General features: G+C 42.1%; 1 protein-coding gene across 2 annotated transcripts in view; it reads left to right on the top strand.

Moving 5' to 3' along the window:
• The window catches only part of MAP4K3 (mitogen-activated protein kinase kinase kinase kinase 3), an 831,592-nt gene that overhangs the window by 477,698 nt on the left and 329,167 nt on the right, over positions 1 to 24,727 (top strand). For both annotated transcript variants that reach the window (XM_040350750.1, XM_040350751.1), the window contains one exon: positions 19,401 to 19,459. In XM_040350750.1, the coding sequence (XP_040206684.1) occupies positions 19,401 to 19,459 (59 nt within the window). The remainder of the gene's footprint in view (positions 1 to 19,400; positions 19,460 to 24,727) is intronic.

Below are 24,727 nucleotides of genomic sequence, written 5' to 3' on the forward strand. Positions count from 1 at the left end.
AGATTTGACATCACGGACAGTTCATATTGCAGGCTCTTGAGAGACTACAAGATGTTGGTTAATTGTGACCCCAACCAGTCAATATTCTATGACTCATTTCTATGATTAGTCTAGTGACATGCTAATTGCATCAGGGCTTGGAGGACATTCCATTGTCCTTGTGTAAAGGTGTTGTAACGGACAGGTGTTAATCCAGGTCTGCTCCCAGAACTCTAATTATGCATACTAGAGACTGCTTATGTGTGATAACCCTGTCTACAATCTATTGATGCTCAGAGGTGTCAAGCGGTATGCCGAGACGGAGTGGGTGAAGGCTTTTGTTGTTAGTAATTGAGGAATGTTTAGTAATTAGCCTTAGTGTGTGATTGGGGGGGGGGGGGACAGTTTGATTGTTCCTGTAAATTCTGTGACCTGTTGTACTATATAAAAAGACTGAGAGAAATCATTAAAGTATCTTTACATTTGGAACAAGTACAGAGCTGCGTGTCTCGTCTTGATTCTGGGAAAATGGGATGCCTGCTGGTCTGTCTGTGTGTCAGATGAGCTGTTGTCGTGGATGGAAGGTCGTAAACGGTGGTGACCGTTACAGTGGTGGCACAGCAGTGGGATAATTCCATCCCTTAAAGGACGGCTACAAGGACACAGGACGATGGAGACGCTGTATGAGCGGCTGAAGCTCTCTTCCCTCAAGGACTTACTGGAGAGCCGGGGCAGATCGGCCTGCAACCGTAAGAGAAGGGACATTATCGCACAACTTGTCGAAATGGATAGAGCTGAGAGGCCCAGCGTAACAGACAGGACACCCGATGAAGAGTTTTGGGACCGGGCTGTTAGACGTGGACTGGCACAGTATGGACCTAATCCTCCACCGGAGATCATAGACCGGGTTATAGCGGCTGTGGATGCCACTTGGCTAGAGCAAAGAGGTGCTGCAGCAGCAGAAGTCACAGCAGCACCAACTGAAGAGAGGGGAGAGGTACAGAGACCAGTCACCATGGAGGTGGAGTTCCAGGGAGCCGGGGCAATTGGCCCCTCTCCCCAGCAACAAGCTGTGGTGGTAAAGCATTTACCCCCAGCTGAATCCCTGGCAGCAGGGCAGGATGATACTGGCTGCTGCACACAACTGCAGCTTGAGCTGACATCGGGGGATGGGACTGTGGTCTCCCCTCAAAGCGACCCAGCAGAAGGGCTGGCAACGGAGCAGAGTGCCACAAGTCTCTGCTCTCACCTAGCAGGAGAGGGAGTTCCTGGACCAGTGGATAGGACTTCAGTCTCCACTGGTATACCCCAGGGATGGTGGCCATTTGGCCCAGATCCCCAGCAGCATGAGGAACTGAGCCCAGTCACCCTGTCTTCTCTCCAGCGGCTGAAAGGACTCCAGGGAGAAGGGCCAGTCCAGGCCTCTCCCCAGCGGCAGGCGTGTTCTCTGAGAGAGACAGAGGTTGGCTGGGTGAGTAATGCTCTGTTTGGAGCAATTTATTTGGGGTACGGTATGGATACCAGCATTGGAGGACTAGATCTACTGACTGACTTCGGAGTCAACCCGTTCGGGGTCTCCTCCTGTGTCAGTCTCCCACCGAAAGGGGAGAGATGTAACGGAATGACCCGTGACACCCAAAGACTTTGTGAGGATGGAGGATACTCCTGTGTCAGCGTCACTGATAACTCTTGGGTCTGAGTCCACTCTGTGCCCTTTGGGCATGGAGTGGCAAGTGAATCGTAATTCATGGATTACATGAGATTTGACATCACGGACAGTTCATATTGCAGGCTCTTGAGAGACTACAAGATGTTGGTTAATTGTGACCCCAACCAGTCAATATTCTATGACTCATTTCTATGATTAGTCTAGTGACATGCTAATTGCATCAGGGCTTGGAGGACATTCCATTGTCCTTGTGTAAAGGTGTTGTAACGGACAGGTGTTAATCCAGGTCTGCTCCCAGAACTCTAATTATGCATACTAGAGACTGCTTATGTGTGATAACCCTGTCTACAATCTATTGATGCTCAGAGGTGTCAAGCGGTATGCCGAGACGGAGTGGGTGAAGGCTTTTGTTGTTAGTAATTGAGGAATGTTTAGTAATTAGCCTTAGTGTGTGATTGGGGGGGGGGACAGTTTGATTGTTCCTGTAAATTCTGTGACCTGTTGTACTATATAAAAAGACTGAGAGAAATCATTAAAGTATCTTTACATTTGGAACAAGTACAGAGCTGCGTGTCTCGTCTTGATTCTGGGAAAATGGGATGCCTGCTGGTCTGTCTGTGTGTCAGATGAGCTGTTGTCGTGGATGGAAGGTCGTAAACGGTAGTGACCGTTACATCATTTTTACTGAAAGGAATGCACACAAGGCCAGGAGCAAGATCATTATAATGAATATTCCTGCCTTTTTAAAGAAACCCACAATACTAGGCCACAATCCTCCCAGAGATCCAGAAAAAGGATCCCAAGCATCTCCCATATGTTGCATTTGATTCACCAGGGACATTCTCTCATTGTGGTGGGCTTCTATTTGGTCATGGTAATCAGGAACAGTAATTTCTCCAATGGCCTTAGTAAGATTTTTCATGAATGTGCAACACATATCTGCTTGTTCATGTAATATACATAGCCCTGCAACAATATCGCCCATCTTTTCCAACTGTAGGTTTGTCATTTCTTGCAACAGTCTTATTTTATAAGTTTCCTCATTCAAATCAGTGATGTCCCTGTCAGTTTTATTCATCCAAGACATTACCAGACTTGAAAATTCATCTACTCTGGTTAGGGCATTAATACTTCCTCCTGGGAGTAAAGTCAGTAATTTTTCCCATAAACTTGTTACATCTCGTTTGGATGTTATTTTCAAACTCCCTGAAGGTTTATTCATTTCCATCATGGTTTCTCCACTTGCTACTCCCATATAAGGAACCATGTACATAAGGGAACACCATCCCCCTGTATTTCTATCGGTGGGATATGGGATGGTGGTATGACAAGCCAGTCCACAACAGATCATAAATCCCTGGGGAAGGTGTGGTGCTTCCACCACCTCCTCCCCATCCATAGGAGTTCGTAGACCCGTTAGGCACATCCAATCTACAAGAGGTACAAACTCAGATTGGGGGAATATCCATGGAGTACTTACATTATGTAGGGAGGAGAGAACCTGGTTGACAGTGTCATTGGGCTTCCTCATCCTAAAACAATGGCTTATGTTATACAAACTCATATTTCCCACTCTCTCATCTCCGTTATTCATCTCAGTAAGTTTAATTCCCAATCCTTCAATTTCTAAGGACTTGTCCTCCTCCCATGCTGCAACATTCCTAATAGTCATATTCATCACAGATTCTCGACACCATTCTCCATTTGCTATCTGACCTTCATGTGTTACCACACCATTCAAAAAACAGAGGTTGGGGTGTTTAGAAAATTTTCTAAAGTACACTGGTCTATCAGTCCTGGTAACCCTTCTCATGGGGGTCTTACCTGCAGCGGCCACAAATTGAGGCAATGTCACTGGTAAGCCTATAACCGGGATTTTACCCTCATTAGAATGTATTTTGGAACATACCCAGCAGTTCTCTTTCTGCCCTGTTAATTGTCCATATTTATACATTAATGCCCAGTGGTGGGGAACAGTGGGGACCTCCTCATATTTCTTTGGGTTCCCCACAGGTCCCATGGACTTAAACACCTTTGTTTCATACACTTTCGCTTTGTCAACATTGTTCTTTATAGGTTTGTTATTTCTTTGATTGATATTAAGAGATTCATATATTCTTTGAAAGAACAGAGGATCATCCACCACCTCCTTTGTGGACAACCGTGCGTTTACCTTTTTTAAACGTGACACCAGTGTTTTAGTTACCGTATGTTCCCTGGGAATACAGAACCTAAGCGGTTTCCCTGCTGTGTCATTATAGAAAAACATGGTTGCTTTAATTTTACAGGCTAGGTCTGTCTCTGCATAACCCGTTAGGTGGCCTTTGGGAATCCTCCTCACCCAGTCAAATTGGACACAGCAAAGCTTCCAGATACTACCCTTTGAATCCCAATATTGATCTCTGGTTCGCCATCTAAATGGTATGAATCTCTTCCCTACCATGACTAATTTTGGGTCTTGGCCTTTTCCCACCTCATGTATTCCATGTATCCCATGGCAACCTGGGGTGAAGTAGCAAACCCCGTAGCAGTCACCACAAACAGTATAAGCAATAGTCCACAGTATTTCCCTCCTCTTATCATTCTATTGTACACCTTATTGGCAGTTAAGTGCTGGTTTTCCCGGACCCTTGCTCTATGGAGGGAGCCATCAGGGTCTCTAGCTTTGCGTCCTCCTTGTTCTCGAGCCCTCGCTCCAAGGGGGGAGCCATCGGGGCTTCTAGCTTTGTGTCCTCCTTGTTCTTGAGCCCTCGCTCCAAGGGGGGAGCCATCGGGGCTTCTGGGGTCTTTATCTTCAAGGGACCCTTTTTCAATCTGCTCGCATGAATCCATGGTCCTAGGCCTTCAACCTTTGCGGCTGTCCGGGAGACCTTTTCCACCGTATATGGGCCTTGGTAAATGGGGCCCGTCTTTCTTCTTACGGCCAACTGCTTAACCAATACCTCATCTCCAGGTATAAAAGGGTGAGTTGGATCTGTGGAAAGAGGAGAAAAGGTGACAGCAACTCCTTCTTGGGTATGTTGAATAGTACTTACCAGATGTTTCATCCAAGTTTCCTGTTGAGAAAACAAATCATTATCCTTTCCTACACTATTCTCAGCTGGAGGGTGTCCCATGAGTACCTCAAAAGGGGAATACCCTCTAGAATTAGGAGTGCCCCTTATCTGGTAAAGTACACCTGGGAGATATAAGGACCAATTCTTCATAGTACCTTGAGTAGCTTTGTTCAGTTTATCCTTAATATTCCTATTCATGCGTTCGACAACCCCAGCACTCTGAGGGTGATAAGGGATGTGCAATTTCCATTGTATCCCCAAAATCTTAGAGAATTCCTGTGTGAGTTTAGAGGCAAAAGCTGGTCCCTGGTCGGACCAGATATTCACTGGGAGTCCGAATCGACTCACCCAATTATTTATAATAGCTCGTACCGCTATTCCTGCTGTTTCCCCAGTAGTGGGCACTGCTTCTACCCACCCGGAAAATTTATCCACAATTACCAAAAGATATTTTACATTTCCTTTCTGTTTTGGCATATGCGTAAAGTCTATTTGTAAGTCTGTAAGAGGTCCTAATGGAGGGGGCAAATTTCCGTGTCTTCCCATTGCCTTTCCCTGCACATTATTTTGTGCGCATGTAACGCATGAGCTTACAAAGTCTTGTATTATTTTTATGAGTCCTTCTGTTTGAAAATGGTCTCTGTATTGTTTTAAGATGGGCTTACGGCCTATGTGACCTGGACCGTGAATGTATGAGATGATCAATGGTGCCACAGACTTAGGAATACCCATGATTCCCTCCTTATTTGTCCAAAGACCCGCGGGATCTTTGGCCAAATTATGCTGCATCCAGTCAGAGATATCAATGGGCAAAGCCATGGACTGTAAAAGCATAACCATAGTTTTGAAGTCTGGTGCACTAAAATCATTCATGTAAAACATTGAGGTCACAGGGGTGTCTTGTGCAGGGATAGTATCCGCTGCTTGTTTGGCTACTTTATCAGCAAATGCATTGCCAAGTGCTTCCGTGGTCCTACTCGTAGTATGAGCTTTCACTTTAATCACTGCAATCGCTTTAGGCAGGTGTATGGCATCTAGTAATGTCTCAATAAGGGTTTGGTGTGCTATCGGTTTTCCTTCTGCGGTTAGATAGCCGCGTCTTTGCCAGATCTTCCCAAAATCGAATACGATTCCATGAGCGTACCGACTGTCGGTATATATATTTACAATTTGGTTTGCAAACAGCTGACAGGCACGTATTAACGCAGTAAGTTCAGCCTCTTGTGCAGATTTTGCGACTAAGGGTTTTGCTTCATGAATAATGTCAGGAAGTTGGACAACTGCATAACCAGTACGGTAGGTTTTATCATTGGGGCGCGTACAACTCCCGTCCACATATATGTCAATGCCCCCTTCTAGGGGTTTCTCCCTTAAATCAGCTCTTGGGGAGGTTGTTTGGGAAATTAGGTCTTCGCAATTATGCTCTGGCACTGGTTCTGATTCAGGCATTAATTTAAGGAGGGAGTGCAGAAACCGTACTATAGGAGTAGTGGATGGACAAGTTTTAATCTCTAAATTTTGTGTGTTTAAGAGAATTATCTCGTACCCACTTCTGGTACCAGTTCTGTTAGGTTCGGTTCTGATCCTGTTGCCTAGGCTGGACCTTGGACAGGTGGATGTAGGTAGGACCCCCTGCGCCAGCGGGACAATAATGACACAGACACTTATGTTGTATCGATGATTGCAACTTGCTATATTTGGGACAGAGTTTTATACACACACACAGAGATACAGAAATCCCCTCCTCCTTACATGTTCAGAAAAAGGGGAACAAGTTCACAAGTTTCAGTCTTACAGATTTCAGAGGATTTTAAGGAACACTTGTTAAACTTCAAAGAAAGGGGAACACGTTACTTGCATACAGAATGCCTGCTCCGGAACTAGCCATTTAGCACATAATCTATTTGTATCTTATGAAAAAAACGCAAAACTTAAATGATAGAATAGAAGCAAAAACAAAAAGTACATATTGAAATGTCTCGACAGAGACCTATGTTATATAAAATGGAATCCTAGATCTAAAATGGAGTAGCTAATGTCAGACACATAATATTCCATCATTTCACATTCCTTTCAACTTCCTTACGGAAAATACATCTAATAAATTCTATTCCTGTTAGATGAAATCAAAAACAAAATTAAAAAAAATATCAATAAGACCTCTCTCATGGATAGGGCGTATTAACACCGTAAAGATGGTATTATTACCTAAAATAATATATATATACATTTCAATAGCTGCCTGTAACACTACCGCAAACATATTTAAAGTACTGAAAACCGTGATAACAAACTTTATTTGGCAAAAAAAAAAAAAAATAGAATTGCTTTTTCTGTACTAAGACAAGGGAAAAAACAAGGTGGTTTAGCTGTCCCAGATCTAAAAAAAAAAGTATTATAATGCAGTGGCATTTACACTTTTAGTGTAATGGGCTAAGGAAAAAAATGAAAAAAGATGTATTAAATTAGAAAACGAAATGAGTAGTGCACAACTAAGAAGTATAATATGGAACCCTCCACAATATTGGGGCACTAGTATTCACTCATGAAATGCACTCAAAATTTGGGACTTGATTCACAAACAAAGTAAATGGGAATATAATTTACCTTTAATTTCATATATAACGGGATAACGGGGAGGGTAAAGGGTAAAATGCTATGTAAAATTGTAGGTGGAAGTAAATTGTGTTTTGTATTATTGTATGTTGGCATTGGTCTTCAAGTGGATAATGAATTTCAATGAACACAGACAAAATAATAACCACATTTTTGGTCAAATATAAAATATAGTGTTGCGCCAGGTAAACATGTCATGCTTTAAAATTGTGCATGCTTCTGAAATAGCGCGAAACTTCAGTATTTAAAAATCTCTATAGGTGACACTTTATAAGCCTTTATTGGTTACCAATAAAAATGTATATAAACCTGCGCTTAGGATCGTGTGAGCTGGCTGCTGCCCCCCCCCCCCTGAAACCAAACCCCTAAAAGGAGTTGGTAAAGTAGAAAAGTATGTAGGAATGGATGTGGAGATAGAAAGTAATAAAGTCAAGAGTAAAGGACTCCTGAAGTGTGACCCATACTATAAACTCCATGTGTGATAAACCAATGTGTATAATAACATTCCCATATAAACCATAATATTTAAAGTATTGAAAAATTGGTGTGATAAAAAGACCTACAGGTGGACCTTGATCAGGTATGGATGGTGGCCCCAACCAGTCGTAGGTGACCTACCACCCCTCTCTCACCTTCAGGTCAGTACGATACCTATAGGTAATTGCTAACATACGTGAATACCATATAAAACCAAAAAATTGTGGATAACTAAGCAGCCTGGAATGCAAGGTAGTGTGGTCCAAAAGGTTCAAGCACTAGTCTATATAAGAGGGTCATCTAAGGAAACAGTTTGGAGAAAGCAAGTTGAACATTACTCAACAGTCTCCTCCTAAACATTTACATGTTTAAGCATGTAAAGAGCACTTAAAAAGGTAACCAGCATTTTTTTAAATTATGCTATGATAATTGGAACATTTTATATATATATATATATATGTAGGTGTTATCCTGTTTTGGCTACAGAAATATAAATACACATTTTACACCCCCCCCCAAAAAAATATATATATTGTTAGTGCAGTGCACACTAGGGGCCCAATTGACACCAGTGTGTGAGCATTATGGTGCATAAAACACTTGTACATTATGCACATGCGCTACAGGACTGCTATTGTCCTTCAAAACAGACTGTAAGGCCACTTTCACACTGAGGCGCAAGTAAAACACTGAGTGCTTTTGAAGAGTTTTTCGGGAGCTTTTGAAGAGCTTTCCATTAATTTCAATGGAGATGGGTGTTTTTTCACCACCCTGCCAGCACATTGCTTCAGTGTGAAAGCATTCATTGATTTTATTGGAATGCTTTTTTTAGCGTGAAAACACCTGAAAAGCTCCTCAGTGTGAAAGGGGTCTAAATCTTAAGATGTATTTTGTAATGCTACTCTGTTATACATAAAATAAAAAATATTGAAAGAGAAAGGCGCTGAAATGCCAGAAAGGCTTTTTTTAGGGACAAGTAATGAAAACCCCCCCCCCCCCCCCAAAAAAAAATATTTTTTGCTATTACAAACAGACCTTACAGTTGCCACAGCTTGCCTTGTAAGCTCTTGCCACTTTAAGTTGCACTGACAGATGTCATTTTCATAAAAATGTCACATAGCATACCATACTCAGAGTGTCAGGTCCCCAACTTCTCACTTTTGCAGGATTTTAATTTTCTTATGATATTTTCTTTCACTCTGGTTTAATAAATGTATGACAAAGCAATTTAGCTTTTCTCTAACTAAATAGGTAATTGTTCCTAACTACAAAGACATAAGGTTTACATTTCAATTACCTAATGAATAGAAAGTATTTCTGTGCAAAGTACAGATAATCATGCAAGAGTCTTAGTACAGAGCAGCAAGCAGTCATGAATTGCATTGGATGAAGCAAAACACCAAACTCAGTTATTTCTGCCTAACAACCAAGAATGAATGTGAGCATATTAGACCTTAGGGCAATGTGCACTTGTCATTTTAAATCATATATATATATATATATATATATATATATATATATATATATATATATATATATATATATATATATATATATATATATATACACATACACACACACACACATACACTACACTGTCAAAAGAATTGGGACACCTGCCTTTACAGGCACATGAACTTTAATGGCAACCCAGTCTTAGTCTGTAGTGTTTAATATTGAGTTGGCCCACCCGTTGCAGCTATAACAGCTTTAACTCTTCTGGGAAGGTTGTCCTCAAGGTTTAGGAGTGTGTCTATGGGAATCTTGGACCATTCTTCCAGAAGTGCATTTGTGAGGTCAGCCACAGATGTTGGACAAGAAGGCATGGCTCGCAGTCTCTGCTCTAATTCATCCAAAAGGTGTTCTGTCAGGTTGATTTCAGGACTCTGTGCAGGCTAGTCAAGTTCCTCCACCCCAAACTTGCTCATGCACGTCTTTATGGACCTTGCTTTGAGCGCTGGTCCAAATCTTTGTTGGAGGGGGGATTATTGTGTGGGGTGGTTTTTCAGGGTTTGGGCTTGGCAAAAAATATATATACCGTATTTTCCGGTGTATAAGATGACTGGACGTATAAGACGACCCCCTAATTTTCCAGGAAAATGTTTGGTTTTGGGATATACTCACTGTATAAGACTACCCCCTAGTCTTTCTGGAAGCTGAGGGGTAGCCAGAACCGCTGACAGAAACAGGCTTTTTCAAATCTCACTGTGCCATTACATTACATTCCTCACTGTGCCATTACATTACATTCCTCACTGTTCCATTACATTACATACCCCCACTGTGCCATCCCTTGCCCCCACTGTGCCATTCCTTGCCCCCACTGTGCCATCCCTTGCCCCCACTGTGCCATCCCTTGCCCCCACTGTGCCATCCCTTGCCCCTCACTGTGCCTGAGCTTGCCCCTCACTGTGCCTGAGCTTGCCCCCTCTCTGTGCCTGAGCTTGCCCCCTCTCTGTGCCTGAGCTTGCCCCCTCTCTGTGCCTGAGCTTGCCCCCACTGTGCCTGAACTTGCCCTCACTGTGCAATCACTGCAAACAGTGCCATCACTCACTTTTTTTTCTGGATAGACTTCAGGCGAGGCGGTGCGGTGACAGTCTCCGTGCTGCGCGCGTCAATGATTTAAAAGACGCTCCTTCTCCTCAGACTGTCCTGTGTTAGGCGGAACACAAAATTTCCCAGCAGCGCCTCTGTTCTGTATTCCGCCTATCAGGGATGTCTTCTCATCTCGTCCGAGGAGGAGAAGGCATCTGTGATAGGAGGAACACAGAACAGAGGCGCTGCTGGGAAATTTTGTGTTCCGCCTATCACAGAACACGCTGAGGAGAAGGAGCATCTTTTAAACCATTGACACTCTCGCAGCACGGAGACCGTACCCGGCGTATAAGACGACCCCCGACTTTGGATGCATTTTTTTGCATCCAGAAAGTCGTCTTATACGCCGGAAAATACGGTATATAATATATACAGTTGTGCTCTTAAGTTTACATACCCTTGCAGAATTTATGATTTCTTGGCCATTTTTCAGAGAATATGAACGATAACACAAAAACTTTTTTTTTTTTTCCTCATGGTTAGTGTTTGGCTGAAGCCATTTATTATCAATCAACTGTGTTTACTTTTTTTAAATCATAATGGCAACATAAACTACCCAAATGATCCTGATCAAAAGTTTACATACCCCAGTTCTTAATACTGTGTATTGCCCCTTTAACATCAATGACAGCTTGAAGTCTCTTGTGGTATTTGTGGATGAGGCTCTTTATCTTCTCAGATGGTAAAGCTGCCCATTCCTCTTGGCAAAAAGCCTCCAGTTCCTGTCAATTCTTGGGCTGTCTTGCATGAACTACACATTTGTGATCTTAATGATATTGAGGTCAGGAGACTGAGATAGCCACTCCAGAAACGTCACTTTTTTTCTGCTGTAGCCAATGAAAGGTCGACTTGGCCTTGTGTGTTGGATCATTGTCATGTTGGAATGTCCAAGTACGTCCCATGTGCAGCTTCCTGGCTGATGAATGCAAATGTTCCTCCAGTATTTTTTGATAACATACTGCATTCATCTTGCCAACAATTTTGACCAAATTTCCTGTGCTTTTGGAGCTCACACATCCCCAAAACATCAGCGATCCATCTTAGTACCTTTCATTATAGGCCTTGTTGACTCCTCTCCAAATGTAGCATTTATGGTTGTGGCCAAAAAGCAAAATTTTGGTCTCATCACTCCAAATTACTTTGTGCCAGAAGGTTTGAGACTTTGCTCTGTGCTGTTTGGCGTATTGTAAGTGGGATACTTTGTGGCATTTGCGTAGTAATGGCTTTCTTCTGGCGACTCGACCATGCAGCCCATCTTTCTTCAAGTGCCTCCTTATTGTGCATCTTGAAACAGCCACACCACGAGTCCTGTATTTCACCTGAAGTTATTTGTGGGTTTTTCTTTGCATTCAGAACAATTTTCCTGGCAGTTGTGGCTGAAATTTTAATTGGTCTACCTGAACGTGGTTTGATTTCAGCATAACCCCTAATTTTCTCTTCTTGAATAGAGTTTGAACACTGCTGATTGGCATTCTCAATTCATTGGATATCTTTTTATATCCCTTTCCTGTTTTATACAATTTATCTACCTTTTTCTGCAGATCCTTTGACAATTCTGTTGCTTTCCCCATGGGTCTGTCAGGAGTCTAGAAACACATTGACCTTTTATACACACACACACAGGCACTAATTATAAGCAAATGGATCACAGGTGAGGATGGTTACCTTTAATAGCCATTCAAACCTTTTGTGTCAACTTGACTTGTGTACATGTTATCAGGCCAAAATCACCAGGGTATGTAAACTTTTGATCAGGGTCATTTGGGTAGTTTTTGTTGCAGAATCAATATGATTAGTGTTGTAATAATATGCGCTATATTTTTTTCTTTATTTGCTATTTTTTTTAACCATGAAAGTAGAATTACCCTTTAAGATGAAGTATGTTGAAATATTTATAAGAATTCAAATCTTATTGTAAAGTAGGATATGTCAATACAATGTAACCAGCTAGCATTTTTCTGTATTGTATTAATATTTAATATATTTCTGTATTCAAAAATTGTTGTTTATGTATACCTTGATTACTGCACTTGTGTAAATGTAAAGCTTGCATGGGACAAAGTAGCAGAAAGTAATTTTGCAGTAGGTTGTGTCTTTACATTCTGACACACTTCCAACAGAATTCCCACTGTTATTTTCTTATTTTGCATTATTAAGAATGTATTTGGTGAGAGGGGCATGACACCACTAACAGCAGGTTTGTGAAACTATGGTTTCTATTGGGCATACCTTGACTAGCATGCATTGGAAATATAACAACTCTAATATCAAACCAAGATATTTACTGGTTGACTTGAAGTGTTTTGTGCATGATGATCTTGAGGTAAACCTTTTATATAAATGCTTTCTGCCACTAAAGTTATTTATATCATCAGTGTGTTTTTATTATAATACAAAAACCTTTTCTGTTTACTTTACCTTTTTTGTGTGTGCAGTGTCATTCATATACCGCAGACTCCCTTCAAAGATATCTTGTGACCATGCATGCAGTCCCGCAGCTAGGGTTGCCACCTCATCCCTTTAAAACAGAACACATATTAATTACACAGGTTATGTGGCTGATTAAGGTGGTAATTAAACTCACTTAGTGCCTTATCTGCATTAAATTAGCCTCAGAACCTGTGTAATTAATATGTGTTCTGTTTTAAAGGGATGAGGTGGCAACCCTACCCGCAGCAGCCATACATGACAATTTTCTAATGTTGCCCATTACTTAAAAACTACATATACCATGCTCCTTTGCATTGGCTCACTCTGAAGGAGGCTTGAAGTGGGTCTAGAAATATTTCACTGCTCACTCCCTTTCCTTATACAAGGCAATTTCTGTTCCTCCTGGAGGCGTTGCTAATCCATATAGTGAACATTGTTGCAGAGGATGATTTGTAGGTTTTGGGGCAGTAATTAGGTAGGACCTGGAAGCTGCAAGCTCCTTTAGTCCCTTGCAGAAAATTCTGACAATGTTGCTGCTGACCTCTTTCCACCCTTGCATAGAAGGCCAGTTTACCTTCGCTTCATACATTTTTTCCACAATGCGTACCCCTCTGTTGTAGGTACCAACAACAGGTAAGCCCTCTATTGCACATTTTGTGGTTGTCTCCAGTGCTGCAGGTTTTTTTGGGACCAATTGTCAATCTCATGGATGCTCAACTAGCCCTGCAGCTTTTCTCTTCCTCCTTGCACCTCTCCAAAAAGAAAAAGAAAAAAAGAACGATGTACATATTGCAACCCCAATTCCAAAAAAAGGGTGTAAAAACATATCAATTGTTTAAACTGAGAAAATGTAATAAAAAATGGTGATTTAAAAATTTAAGGGAGCAACATGCATGTCTCAAAAACGTTGGGACAGGGCAAAAAAAAAAAACATTGGCCCGAAGATCACAAGCATCCAGTATTGCATTTCGGCCTTGTCCTTTGCGCGCAGAGATTTTCTTTTCATGATATGTGCTGTAGAATCTGCAGTGTAGATGATGATATATTTGACGTCTTTGCAATTTTACATTGAGGAACATTATTCTGAAATTGTTCGACCAATTCTAAGAGCAGCTTTTCACAGATAGGTGAACCTCTGTCTATCTTTACAACTGAGACAAGATACGCCAAGATACCCTTTTAATACTCAGTCATGTTACTGACCTGATGCCAATTAATCCAATTGGTTGCAAAATGTTCTTCCAGCTCTTCCTTGTTAGTGCCACTTACTTTGCCAGCTTTTTTTTTTTGCCATGTTCCAATTTTTTTGAGATGTCTTGGTGTCATCGTTTTTAAAATTATTTTATTTTTTTCTTAACCACTTAAGGACCCCTTCACGCCCATATACGTCGGCAGAATGGCACGGCTGGGCACATCAACGTAACTGTACGTTGCCCTTTAAGCCCAGCTGTAGAGTCGCGCGCGCCGCGGGTGCGTGCACGCGACCCGGTCCGAAGCTCCTCGGGACTCGCGGACCCAATCGCCGCTGGAGTCCCGCGATCGGTCCCCAGAGCTAAAGAACGGGGAGAGCTGTGTGTAAACACAGATTCCCCGTTCTTCACTGTGGCGCCGTTATCGATCGTGTGTTCCCTTATATAGGGAATCACAATCGATGACGTCACACCTACAGCCACCCCCCCCTACAGTTAGAAACACAGATGAGGTCATACATAACCCCATCAGCGCCCCCTTGTGGTTAACTCCCAAACTGCAATTGTCATTTTCACAGTAAACAATGCATTTTAAATGCATTTTTTGCTGTGAAAATGACAATGGTCCGAAAAATGTGTCAAAATTGTCCGAAGTGTCCGCCATAATGTCGCAGTCACGAAAAAAAATCCCTGATCGCCACCATTAGTAGTAAAATTTTTTTTTATAAAAATGCAATAAAACTATCCCCTATTTTGTAAACGCTATAAATTTTGCGTAAACCAACCGATAAACTCTTACGTATAGGTAGAAGAATACGTATCGGCCTAAACTGAGGAAACATTTTTTTATATTTTTAGGGGATATTTATTATAGCAAAAAGTAAAAAATATAGATTTTTTTTTCAAAATTGTCGCTCTATTTATGTTTATAGCGCAACAAATAAAAACCGCAGAGGTAATCAAATACCACCAAAAGAAAGCTCTATTTGTGGGGAAAAAAGGACGCCAATTTTGTTTGGGAGCCACGTCGCACGACCACGCAATTGTCAGTTAAAGCGACGCAGTGCCGAATCGCAAAAACTGTCCGGGTCCTTTAGCTGCCTAAAGGTCCGGGTCTTAAGTGATTTAAGTAATTGTAAACCTACAATTTACTTACATGCTCTCTGTAATGGGGGAATTCATGCAGAATCTCTCCTAAGCCACGCTATGTGTGTCCATTGACATACAAAGTGCAGTTCAGCCACGCGCTCCTTTTAGAGGCTGTGGTTGACAAAAGCAGGAGCCAATGGCTCCCATTGCTGTCTTTGAGCCTATAAAATTAGAGAGAGAGACACTGCTCTTGTGCACAGCGCTGGAATAAGATTGGGCACAGGTAAGTATAAGAGAGGGCTGGTGGAGAGCAGAGCTCAGAAAGTTTTTTGCCTTAACGCATAGAATGTGTTAAGGCAAAAAAGCTTCTAGCTTTACAATCACTTTAAAATGGTAAATTTTATCAGTTAAGCCATTTTAATATGTTCTATTTTCCACAGTTATGGATCTATGAAATTTGCAAATCATTGCATTCAGTTTTTATGTAGATTTTGCACAGTATCCCAACTTTTTTGGGATTAGGGTTGTATTTTTTTATTTGTTTAACATAAACAACATAATAAGAGTCGGTTCACACTAGGGCGACACGACTTCCAGCACGACTTTCAGAAGCAACTCCAACACGGCTTGAGCATGAACCACAGGGCGATCTGGGGAGATTTACAACACGACTTGAAGTCGTCTCCAGGACAGGAGACATTCCAGTGGCCAATAAAACAACAATCAGCTCTGGGAGAGGGAGGGGGAGGGAGGGGTTTGCCTGAGAAATGTATGTTATCTTCCTGGAAAGTAGCTTCAGTTAAGACAGTGATCCGACTTCTGAGGCGACTTCCATTGAAATCGATGGGTACAAATCGCCTACAAGTCGGATTGAAGTAGTACAGGAACCTTTTCTGAAGTCGGATCGCCTTGAGTCGTGTGTATTAACACTGCTCCCATTCACTTCCATTGTTTTTCTCTACAGCACGACTTGGGACGACTTGAAGTCGGATCGCAAGTCGCCCCAGTGTGAACCGGCTCTAATTATTGGGTTAAAGTATACTTTAAGTCTCAACATCCATACAAGTTTAACAAGTCATAACTGTAATGTTTGTAATATGTGTGCGATAGTTTCCTTGTTGCCTTTTGCTGGGTGAATGTAACATACCCCAACATTTAATTCTAAGGCCCCTTTCACACGGGCACTCCGATCAGGTCTGCCTGTCAGTTTTTCAGGCGGACCTGATTGGACACTCAATTCACTTCTGTGGAGCGGCAGATGTCAGTGGTGACTTGTCCGCTGACATGCACCGTTATCCGATATGAAATCCAGACAGATTTAAACCCTATTTTGCATTCGTCTGGAGGATCGGATTAAAACGGACAGGCGGTCTGTTTGTATCCGATCTCCTATAGAGGACAGTGGGGCTCTGACAGGTCCATCTCCGCACAATGAGCGGAGACAGACCTGTCATCCTCCTGCCTAGCGAGTCCAGTGGAGGGATCCCCCACTGAGCAAAACTGAGTTCGCTGAACAGAAAGCCAGAAAGAACCCTAAGAGAAAATAGCCTGGCACTATTATCTAAGAACATTCAACCAGCAGGAGAAAGAACATTCAGGAAACCTCAGCATTGTGTACAGGCTATGGACTATATTTTGCAAATGCCAAACGAGTGTTCTGCCAAAATGAACCTCCAGCTCAGTGTGAAGTGAAACGTTTAGAAACACTATTATTACCTCTTACTGTTAAATTTGACGGCTTCCTCCTGGATGTTCGAGAGCCGTCACATGTCGGCCTACTAAAAACCAGTGACTCATCCCCACCAGCTGTCAGTGAGGATTTCTTGACTTAAACAGGCGATCGGTAATATGATTGTCTTTCCTTCCACCATGGGAGGAAGGAAAGAAAATTCCTCTATTTAGTGATAATGAAGGAATGCCTCCCGCTGCGCTATTGTATTCTGCTAGCGTGAGGCGCAGAAAACATTCCCGGCCGGTGGAATACAATGTTTACTGCTAGCGGCTATATAGCCACTGGCACTAATATGTAGAAAAATCTGACAGTCTAGTTGTACCCAAGTGGATCAATAAATCCACTTGGATACAATCAGCCTGTCCATACATGGATCGAAATTTGTCCGGTCCCTGCTAAACTGGTTACATTTTGATCAGCTGAATGTAAACAAACAGTAAGGACAGTGTAAAAAAAATGCATAAGGACCCACCTCAAAATTCATACAATGCCCTTTAGATTTAGACCTCATGAAAACAAACAAAAATAGCACGGATTCTCCCCAAATTCTATACCAGACCCCGATATGCTGATATGGATTTTATGGGGGAACCTCATACAAAAAAATAAGCAGGAGGTCCCCCTAAAAACCATACCCTTATCCAAGCATGCATCCTGTATGGTAAGGAAAGGAGGGGACCAGTGTTGCCCCCGCAGAACCATACCAGGCCACATGCTCTCAACATTGGGGGGTACCCTGCTATGGGTGGCAGGGCACCTTGTCCCCATGTTAATGACAGTAAAAACACTCCTCCCCATAATCCTAATCCAAAGGTTAAGGGGGGTCTGCTGGTGGGGATTTTATTGGAATCTGAAGGGGACCACAGATACTGACCCACCACCACCCCAATGTGAATGCATAAGGGGCACATATTACCTCTACTCATTCACAAAAAAAAGTTGATGGTAAAAACACACAAACACATTTTGACAAGTACTTTCATTTAAGTCTCACTGTGTAAATTCATAGTGAACATCAAGTAATGCAGATTGATGTCAATCAGGATGCCCAATGACCCACATTGACATATCTGAAACCTTCATTTGACTGCTGAATATCATCTTCCATTCCCAGATGACATATATGCAAAGGGGCAGGGTCTCCAGGTGACATCATTGACCATATATGGACGACCATATTTGGTCAAGGAAATCATGGGAGTCCCAGTGACATGATAGATCAGATATGGTCATGTCCATATATGGTCAGTAACGTCACCTGTCCCTTTGATTATATTGTGGCAACTTGTATATATATATTGAGATATTCGCAAAGTGGATTGCGAATGTCCTAAGTGTATACCTTTGTTTTGTTCCCGATGAAAGTGCAGCAGTAATACATGTTTCATTACATGGTCATTGGAATAGTTATTGATGACTTTTTTTGTCTGATGTAGCATTGTCTGGAGCCTGTTTTCATGGTTTAACCTATTGAAAAATACAATTTTGTTGTATATCATTGTTTTTATTTATATGACAATACACCTGTATCATGTTCAAAATGTTTCCTGGAATTACTCTATTTATTGGCGTATAATCACTTTTTCACCCTGAAAATCGGTTGCAAATATTGTGTGCGTGTTATATGCCACTACTGCAATTTGGGCTGCTTCAGAGAGAACGGGGAGGGGGCGGGACGAGCGCCATCAGATTACATACAGCAAGAATCTCCTGTTTACTCAGCAGCCTCTGTAATAGGAAAGCCCGTCTCCTGGGCTGGTATTGGACCAGTGTTCTGTCTATCATAGAAGCTGGTCCAGGAGGTGGGACTTTGTATTAAATAAATCTGACGGCTCTCATCCCGCCCTCCTCCCTGACATGGCCATTGATCAGGCTGCATTGATGCCAATGGGGAGGCTACAGATGGGCATTGATTAAGCTACATTGATGGGCAATTGTGAGGCTGCACATGGGCATTGATCAGGCTGCATTGATGGGCACTGACCCTTATTTTGCTTCAAAGTTCTTTATTTAATTTTTTTTTTTCCCGGAAACTTTTTTTAAAATTAAGGTGCGTGTTATACGCCTGTGTGTGTTATATGCTGATAAATACAGTATTTTTTAAATACCATGACTTGCCTCTCTCCTTTAAAGCTTTGGATTGCCCAGTCCTCTCTGGCAGTAGTTGCAAAATGCCCCCACCTGCAGCTCCACACACAGATTGGCATAAAGCTTTCAATTTAATTAGCAAAAATGCTGACTTCCTGCTTTGAATGGACAATAGGCATTGTAGGCCTGTGCCTATGGGTAGCAAATGGGACATTTCCCATCTTCAACAGAAATAGTTAACTCAAACAAGGTTATTTACACATTCTCACTATTTACTAAGTTGGGTTAGGGCCCATAAAGCAAGAACATGCCTGTTTAAGCAGAGGGGTGTCGCTGTTGATGACAGTTTATTGCACCCTCCACCCCCCTAAGAAGTGTAAACTATTCTAATTTCTTTGGTAATTACTATTCTCATTTTTTTTGTTTTGTTTTTTTCTGACCTTTTGTTGTCTTTGTTCTTTTCCTTTTCTTTTTTTTAGGATCTACAGTTAGACTATGGCCAAGGACCACAGAGTGGCTATTTTCTTGGGGGAAATAAGTAAGTTGCTGCAAAAGGCTAAGGAGCCATGCAATTATTGAAATAACAATATTTAATTTGCTCTTGTATCTTTTAAAGACTAACTCCAGTCATACACAGTTCAGTTTTGGGCACCAGTTCATAAAAAGGATGTTGGGGAACTGAAGAAGAGCAACCAAACTGATACAAGGCATGGAGGAGTTCAGCTGTGAGGAGAGATTATCTAAACTGAATTTATTCTCTCTTGAGAAGAGGAGATTAACCACTTAAAGGGTCACTAATGGAAAACATTTTTTTTAGCTAAATAGCTTCCTTTACCTTACTGCAGTCCTGGTTTCATGTCCTCATTGTTCATTTTTGCTCTGATGTTGCTGTAATCCTTCTCTGTTCTGAACAGTCTGTTTCCTGATGAAAAAAGTAATGGGAGCTTTCTCTCTGTGGTCACTAATCAAGGAGGTGTGATTACTGTGTGTCTAAAACCCCTCAACACTAATCAGTTTAGTTTTTCAAACCATCACTGCCCTGTGTTGGCTCTTTGTCTCTGTTCATCACAGAAACATGAAACAGCATGCAAAAATGAAACTGAAACTGTAGGTACATTATATGATTGATTTTTATCTATTTTTAATCATTTTTAAAAGGAATCAGTTAACTATTATGTCTCTATACACTGTAAACAGTCATTTCACTCCTACTCCTTTAAGGACCTTGGCTGTTTTTCGGATTTGGTGTTTACAAGACTAAAACTGTTTTTTTTTCTAGAAAATTACTTAAAACCCCCAAACATTATATATATATATTTTCTAACACCCTAGAGAATAAAATGGCGGTCACTGCAATACTTTTTGTCACACCGTATTTGCGCAGCTGTCTTACAAGCGGATTACGAGCATAGTCCGTTCCAGGAATATGCTCGTAATCCAAAGTACTCGCATATCAAAGCGAGTTTTCCTATTGAAGTCAATGGAAACTAAAATAATTTGTTTCCGCATTGACTTCAGTGGGATGAAATACCGAATGCGGCCAGGGGAGGGGGGGCGCCAGAGAGTGCAGAAACCAGTCAAAAAGGCTAAATGAGGTACTGCAGGCCTATTTTTGGCTCTGTTCGGCTTCTGCGCCCCGTACCTCAGGCCAAATGAGGTACTACAGGCCTATTTAGCTTGAATTCTGCTTGTCTTGCGAGTCAACACTCGCAAACCGAGTCGGAATTTAAAAAAAAAGTTGCTTGCAAATCAAAACGCTCTCAATCCAAGTTACTTTTAAACAGAGGTTCCACTGTACACTGATTTGGGCTATTTTCACCAAAGAAATTTAGCAGAATACATTTTGACCTAAATTTATGAAGAAAGAATATTCATTTGGAAAAATTTACAACAGAAAAGAAAAGTGTTTTTTCCCCCCCAAATGTTCCACCATTTGTCATTTATTTAGCAAAATATAAAAAAACAAGTGGTGATTAAATACAACCAAAATAAAGCTCTATTTCGGTTGAACTTAATTAAGATGGTTCTCCTCCCCAAATTCCTGTACATACTGTGGCATTCCCCTGTCTATCTCCCTCTCAAGATTTTTAAGGTCATTGACTCAATCCTTAATTCGTTCGTGTGGGGCCCCTCTAGACATAAGCTCTCCTGGCAGGTATTAAAAAAACCCACTGAACTGGGTGGAGATGCGTTGCCCGACTTTAACTTTTATTATCTGGCGGCACAACTGTCCCACTTCTTTTATTTTGACAAGCACTATCGGGTTCGCTACCTCGCCCTGCTGTGCTCCCACCGGGCTCACTCACCCTTTCCAGGTCCTCTTTAGGAACCTGGGGGGTGCTTGGACGCTGGGTAGCCGCAAGGGCCTGCTCTACCACCACTGTAAAATCTGGGAGGTGGTGGGTCAAAAATTGAAGACACTGGCCACTCATTCTTATACCCCCCTATGGGACAACCCGGGTTTGAGTGAATTGCTCTCCATTCCAGACCGGGCTCTCTGGCTTGACCGGGGAGTGAGGTACCTATCCGACGTCTACCACGGTTCTATTTTGAAATCGTTCCAACAGCTTAAAGATGACTTTGGTTTGCCCAACTCCATGCACTTCCGCTACCTCCAGCTCCGACACGCCCTCCATGCCCAGTTTGGGGATACACCCCCGGGCGTTGAACAACTTGAAGTGCTTCGCACCATAATGGGACGGGACTCCCGCAAGCTAATCTCGATCCTCTACAACTCCCTTTTTCGGCCCTATGCCGTTGTTTTGGCCTATAAACTTAAAGACCGCTGGTCCGGGGATGTGGGGGAGCTGGAGGATGATGAGTGGGAGGATGCTTTGGACGCCACTAAGAAGGTCTCACCTAAACTGTCGGATCGTCTTACCCACCTTTATATTTTACATAGGTCGTACTTGACCCCCGCCCGCCTGGCCAAATACAAGCCGGGGGAACAGCCCACTGTGCCCCAGATGTGACGGTGCCTCCAGCACCTTTTTTCACCTTATGTGGTCTTGCCCGGTCATACAGGGCTACTGGTCACAGATTGTGAAATTTATACATAACGAGATGGGGTCTCCCCTGACACTGTGCCCCAAGCAATGTTTACTGGGGGTGTTCCCGGACCCAGACTCGGACAAATACCACAAAATATTCCTCCAGGAGTCGCTATTTACGGCAAGATTATTTATAGCTCGTAAGTGGCTTCGAGCCTCACCCCCATCTATCCAGGAGTGGATTGTTGCGGTTTATTCAGTGTTACCGTATAAGAAGAAGATCTACGCTCATAGGGGGTGCCCGGCCAAATATGACAAGGTGTGGGATGACTGGGTGGAGAATGCCGCTACCTGCAATGCCCTGCCCGATTGAGCATGTTGACCCTCCCCCCTGGTCCACATGTGAACCATGGTTGTGTGCCTGACTGGTCCCCTTGCTCTTTTTTAGTCTCTATGTTCTCATAACTGCCTGGCGATTTTGGGATGTTAACTGCACTGTACTTCCAATGTTCACTGTATGCATTGACTCCTGTATTTTCCCTTTCTCACTTGCACGTGATGTATTTTTATGCATTCTGTATGTCATTTATTCTTTCAAATAAAACACCTAGTTGTTTGTAAAAAAAGCTATATTTCGGTGAAAAAAATTATAACATTTCTTATGAGTATAGTGCTCCACGCAATTGTCATTCAAAGTGTGACAGCGATGAAAGCTAATAATTGGCCTGGGCAGGAAGGAACCATACCAATTGATTCCTTTTATTAACCACCCAGAAGGATTTGCCCCCTTAAAGACCAGGCCATTTTTTGCGATACGGCACTGCTTTGCTTTTTAACTGACAATTTGTGCCCAAACAAAATTGAAGCCCCTTTTTTCCCACAAATAGAGATTTATTTTGGTGGTATTTGATCACCTCTGCGGTTTGTATTTTTTGTGCTATAAACAAAGAGAGACAATTTTGAAAAAAAAAAATACAATTTTTGTTTACTTTTTGCTATAATACATATCCCTCAAAAAAGTTATTGTGTCTACAAACTATGGGATAGATTTAGGGATTTGTATTCATTGTTTTTACTAGTAATGGCTGCAATCTGCGTTTTTTTTTGCGGGACTGCGACATTGCGGTGGACAAATCTGACCCCAAATTACACTTTTTGGGGACCAGTGACATTATTCCATTGATCTGGGCTATAAAAATGCACTGATCAATGTAAAAATTACACTGGGACATGACAGAGATCACTGTTTCCGGTCACTAGAAACAGAAGATCTCTGACATGTTCCCTGTCAGAATGGGGATCCGCTCGTTTACACTGGCAGGTCAACCCGACCCGCAGGCACGCTCCCCTGCAGGTATGGCATATGGCGATTCATGCAGGAGAGCCGACCTGCTGTTGTATAATGATGGCGGCTGGTCTGCAAGTGGTTAATGTAGTATCAGTAAAGCACAGCACAGTAAAGCTAATTGGAAAAATATATGCACATGGAGTAATTATAACACTATTGTGGCAATCTATGACATTTCATTAAAAAAACATGTAATAATATGCTGTAACTGTACTTGCATGTTTTGAATATTTGCTTTCAGACTGTACAGCTTTTAGATAAAATATATAGCTTTAGGTATCTTAAGGTTTATTGAAAGTTCAGGTAGGTCAAAATGCTTATGCTAAACAGCTGAAGAGAAGAACATTTTTGCTTGGTAAATTTCCCTTCCATGGTTCCTAACATTTTAACCACTCGCATATTGTGTTATATCAAGAATCAGCCACTTGCTGTCAAGGAGTTTGGCCTGGAACAACAGCCAGTAAGCAGGTAGGATGCATTCTAGAGTGGTGATATCCTCGGATAGATGATCAGCGCAAATTGACAATATAGCATAATCTAGCAGATTAATGGCCTGGTCAGGCGCAGAGTCCAGGTACCAGAAGGGTAAACTGAGCAATGTTGGAAAGTAGCAGAGGAAGCAGGCTGATAAACAAGATAGGCACAGACAAACTGTGTATCCCTTTATCTGGGGCATAAGCAAAAGGACACACCTGTTCATCATACATACATCAGCATTGAATTTCATCATTTTTGGCTAAGGTACAACCATGCACTCCAGAGATTTGAGCTAAATGACCAGCAGGTGGCAAAGACTCAAACCTGATTGCTACATTGGTCCCTTCTTATCCCCTGGGGCACTGGTAGCAAGATTTTGCCAAGTTAGCTTTCATTTCTGCCTACCTGCTATTGTTTTTGCAATGGAATCTCCGTCTCCTTTGATGTTTTAGTAACCCTGTAAACTTTAGAATCCTACTTTCTGCAGTAGAAGTCAGACTCAAAAGCAGTAGAAAGAGTCTGAAAATAGAGTGTGGAGGTTTTACTTCCACATATCCAAGGGATAATTCATCCTTGCATGGGACAGTTTGGGTAAAGGATTATGGCAGGCTCCTTTTGCATGCAGGTCCGTTGATTTTGGCCAGCTGTTTCACCACTTAAATTATTCTGTCCATCTGTGTTCACTCTATATCAAATAAACTGAACAATAAGACTGATGCAACAATTAGGAAACCACTGCTATATCAACAAACAAAGGGGGTGGTGGTGTGAAATGCCCAAGGCAACTTGCAGATGATACAATATAGACTGGATTATATTCCTACCCATGATTTTGCAACTGAAGGATTTCTATTTCATTAAAACCTTAACCCATCTACATTGTGGCTTACCAGTGTAGTAACATCCCAGTGCTCCTTTGTTTTGATGCCCTAGAACAGTGGTTCTCAACTCATGTCCTCAGGACCCATTAACAGGCCAGGCTAAAGATAAC

Source organism: Rana temporaria, chromosome 4 (genome assembly GCF_905171775.1).
Source record: "Rana temporaria chromosome 4, aRanTem1.1, whole genome shotgun sequence".
NCBI lineage: Eukaryota > Metazoa > Chordata > Amphibia > Anura > Ranidae > Rana > Rana temporaria.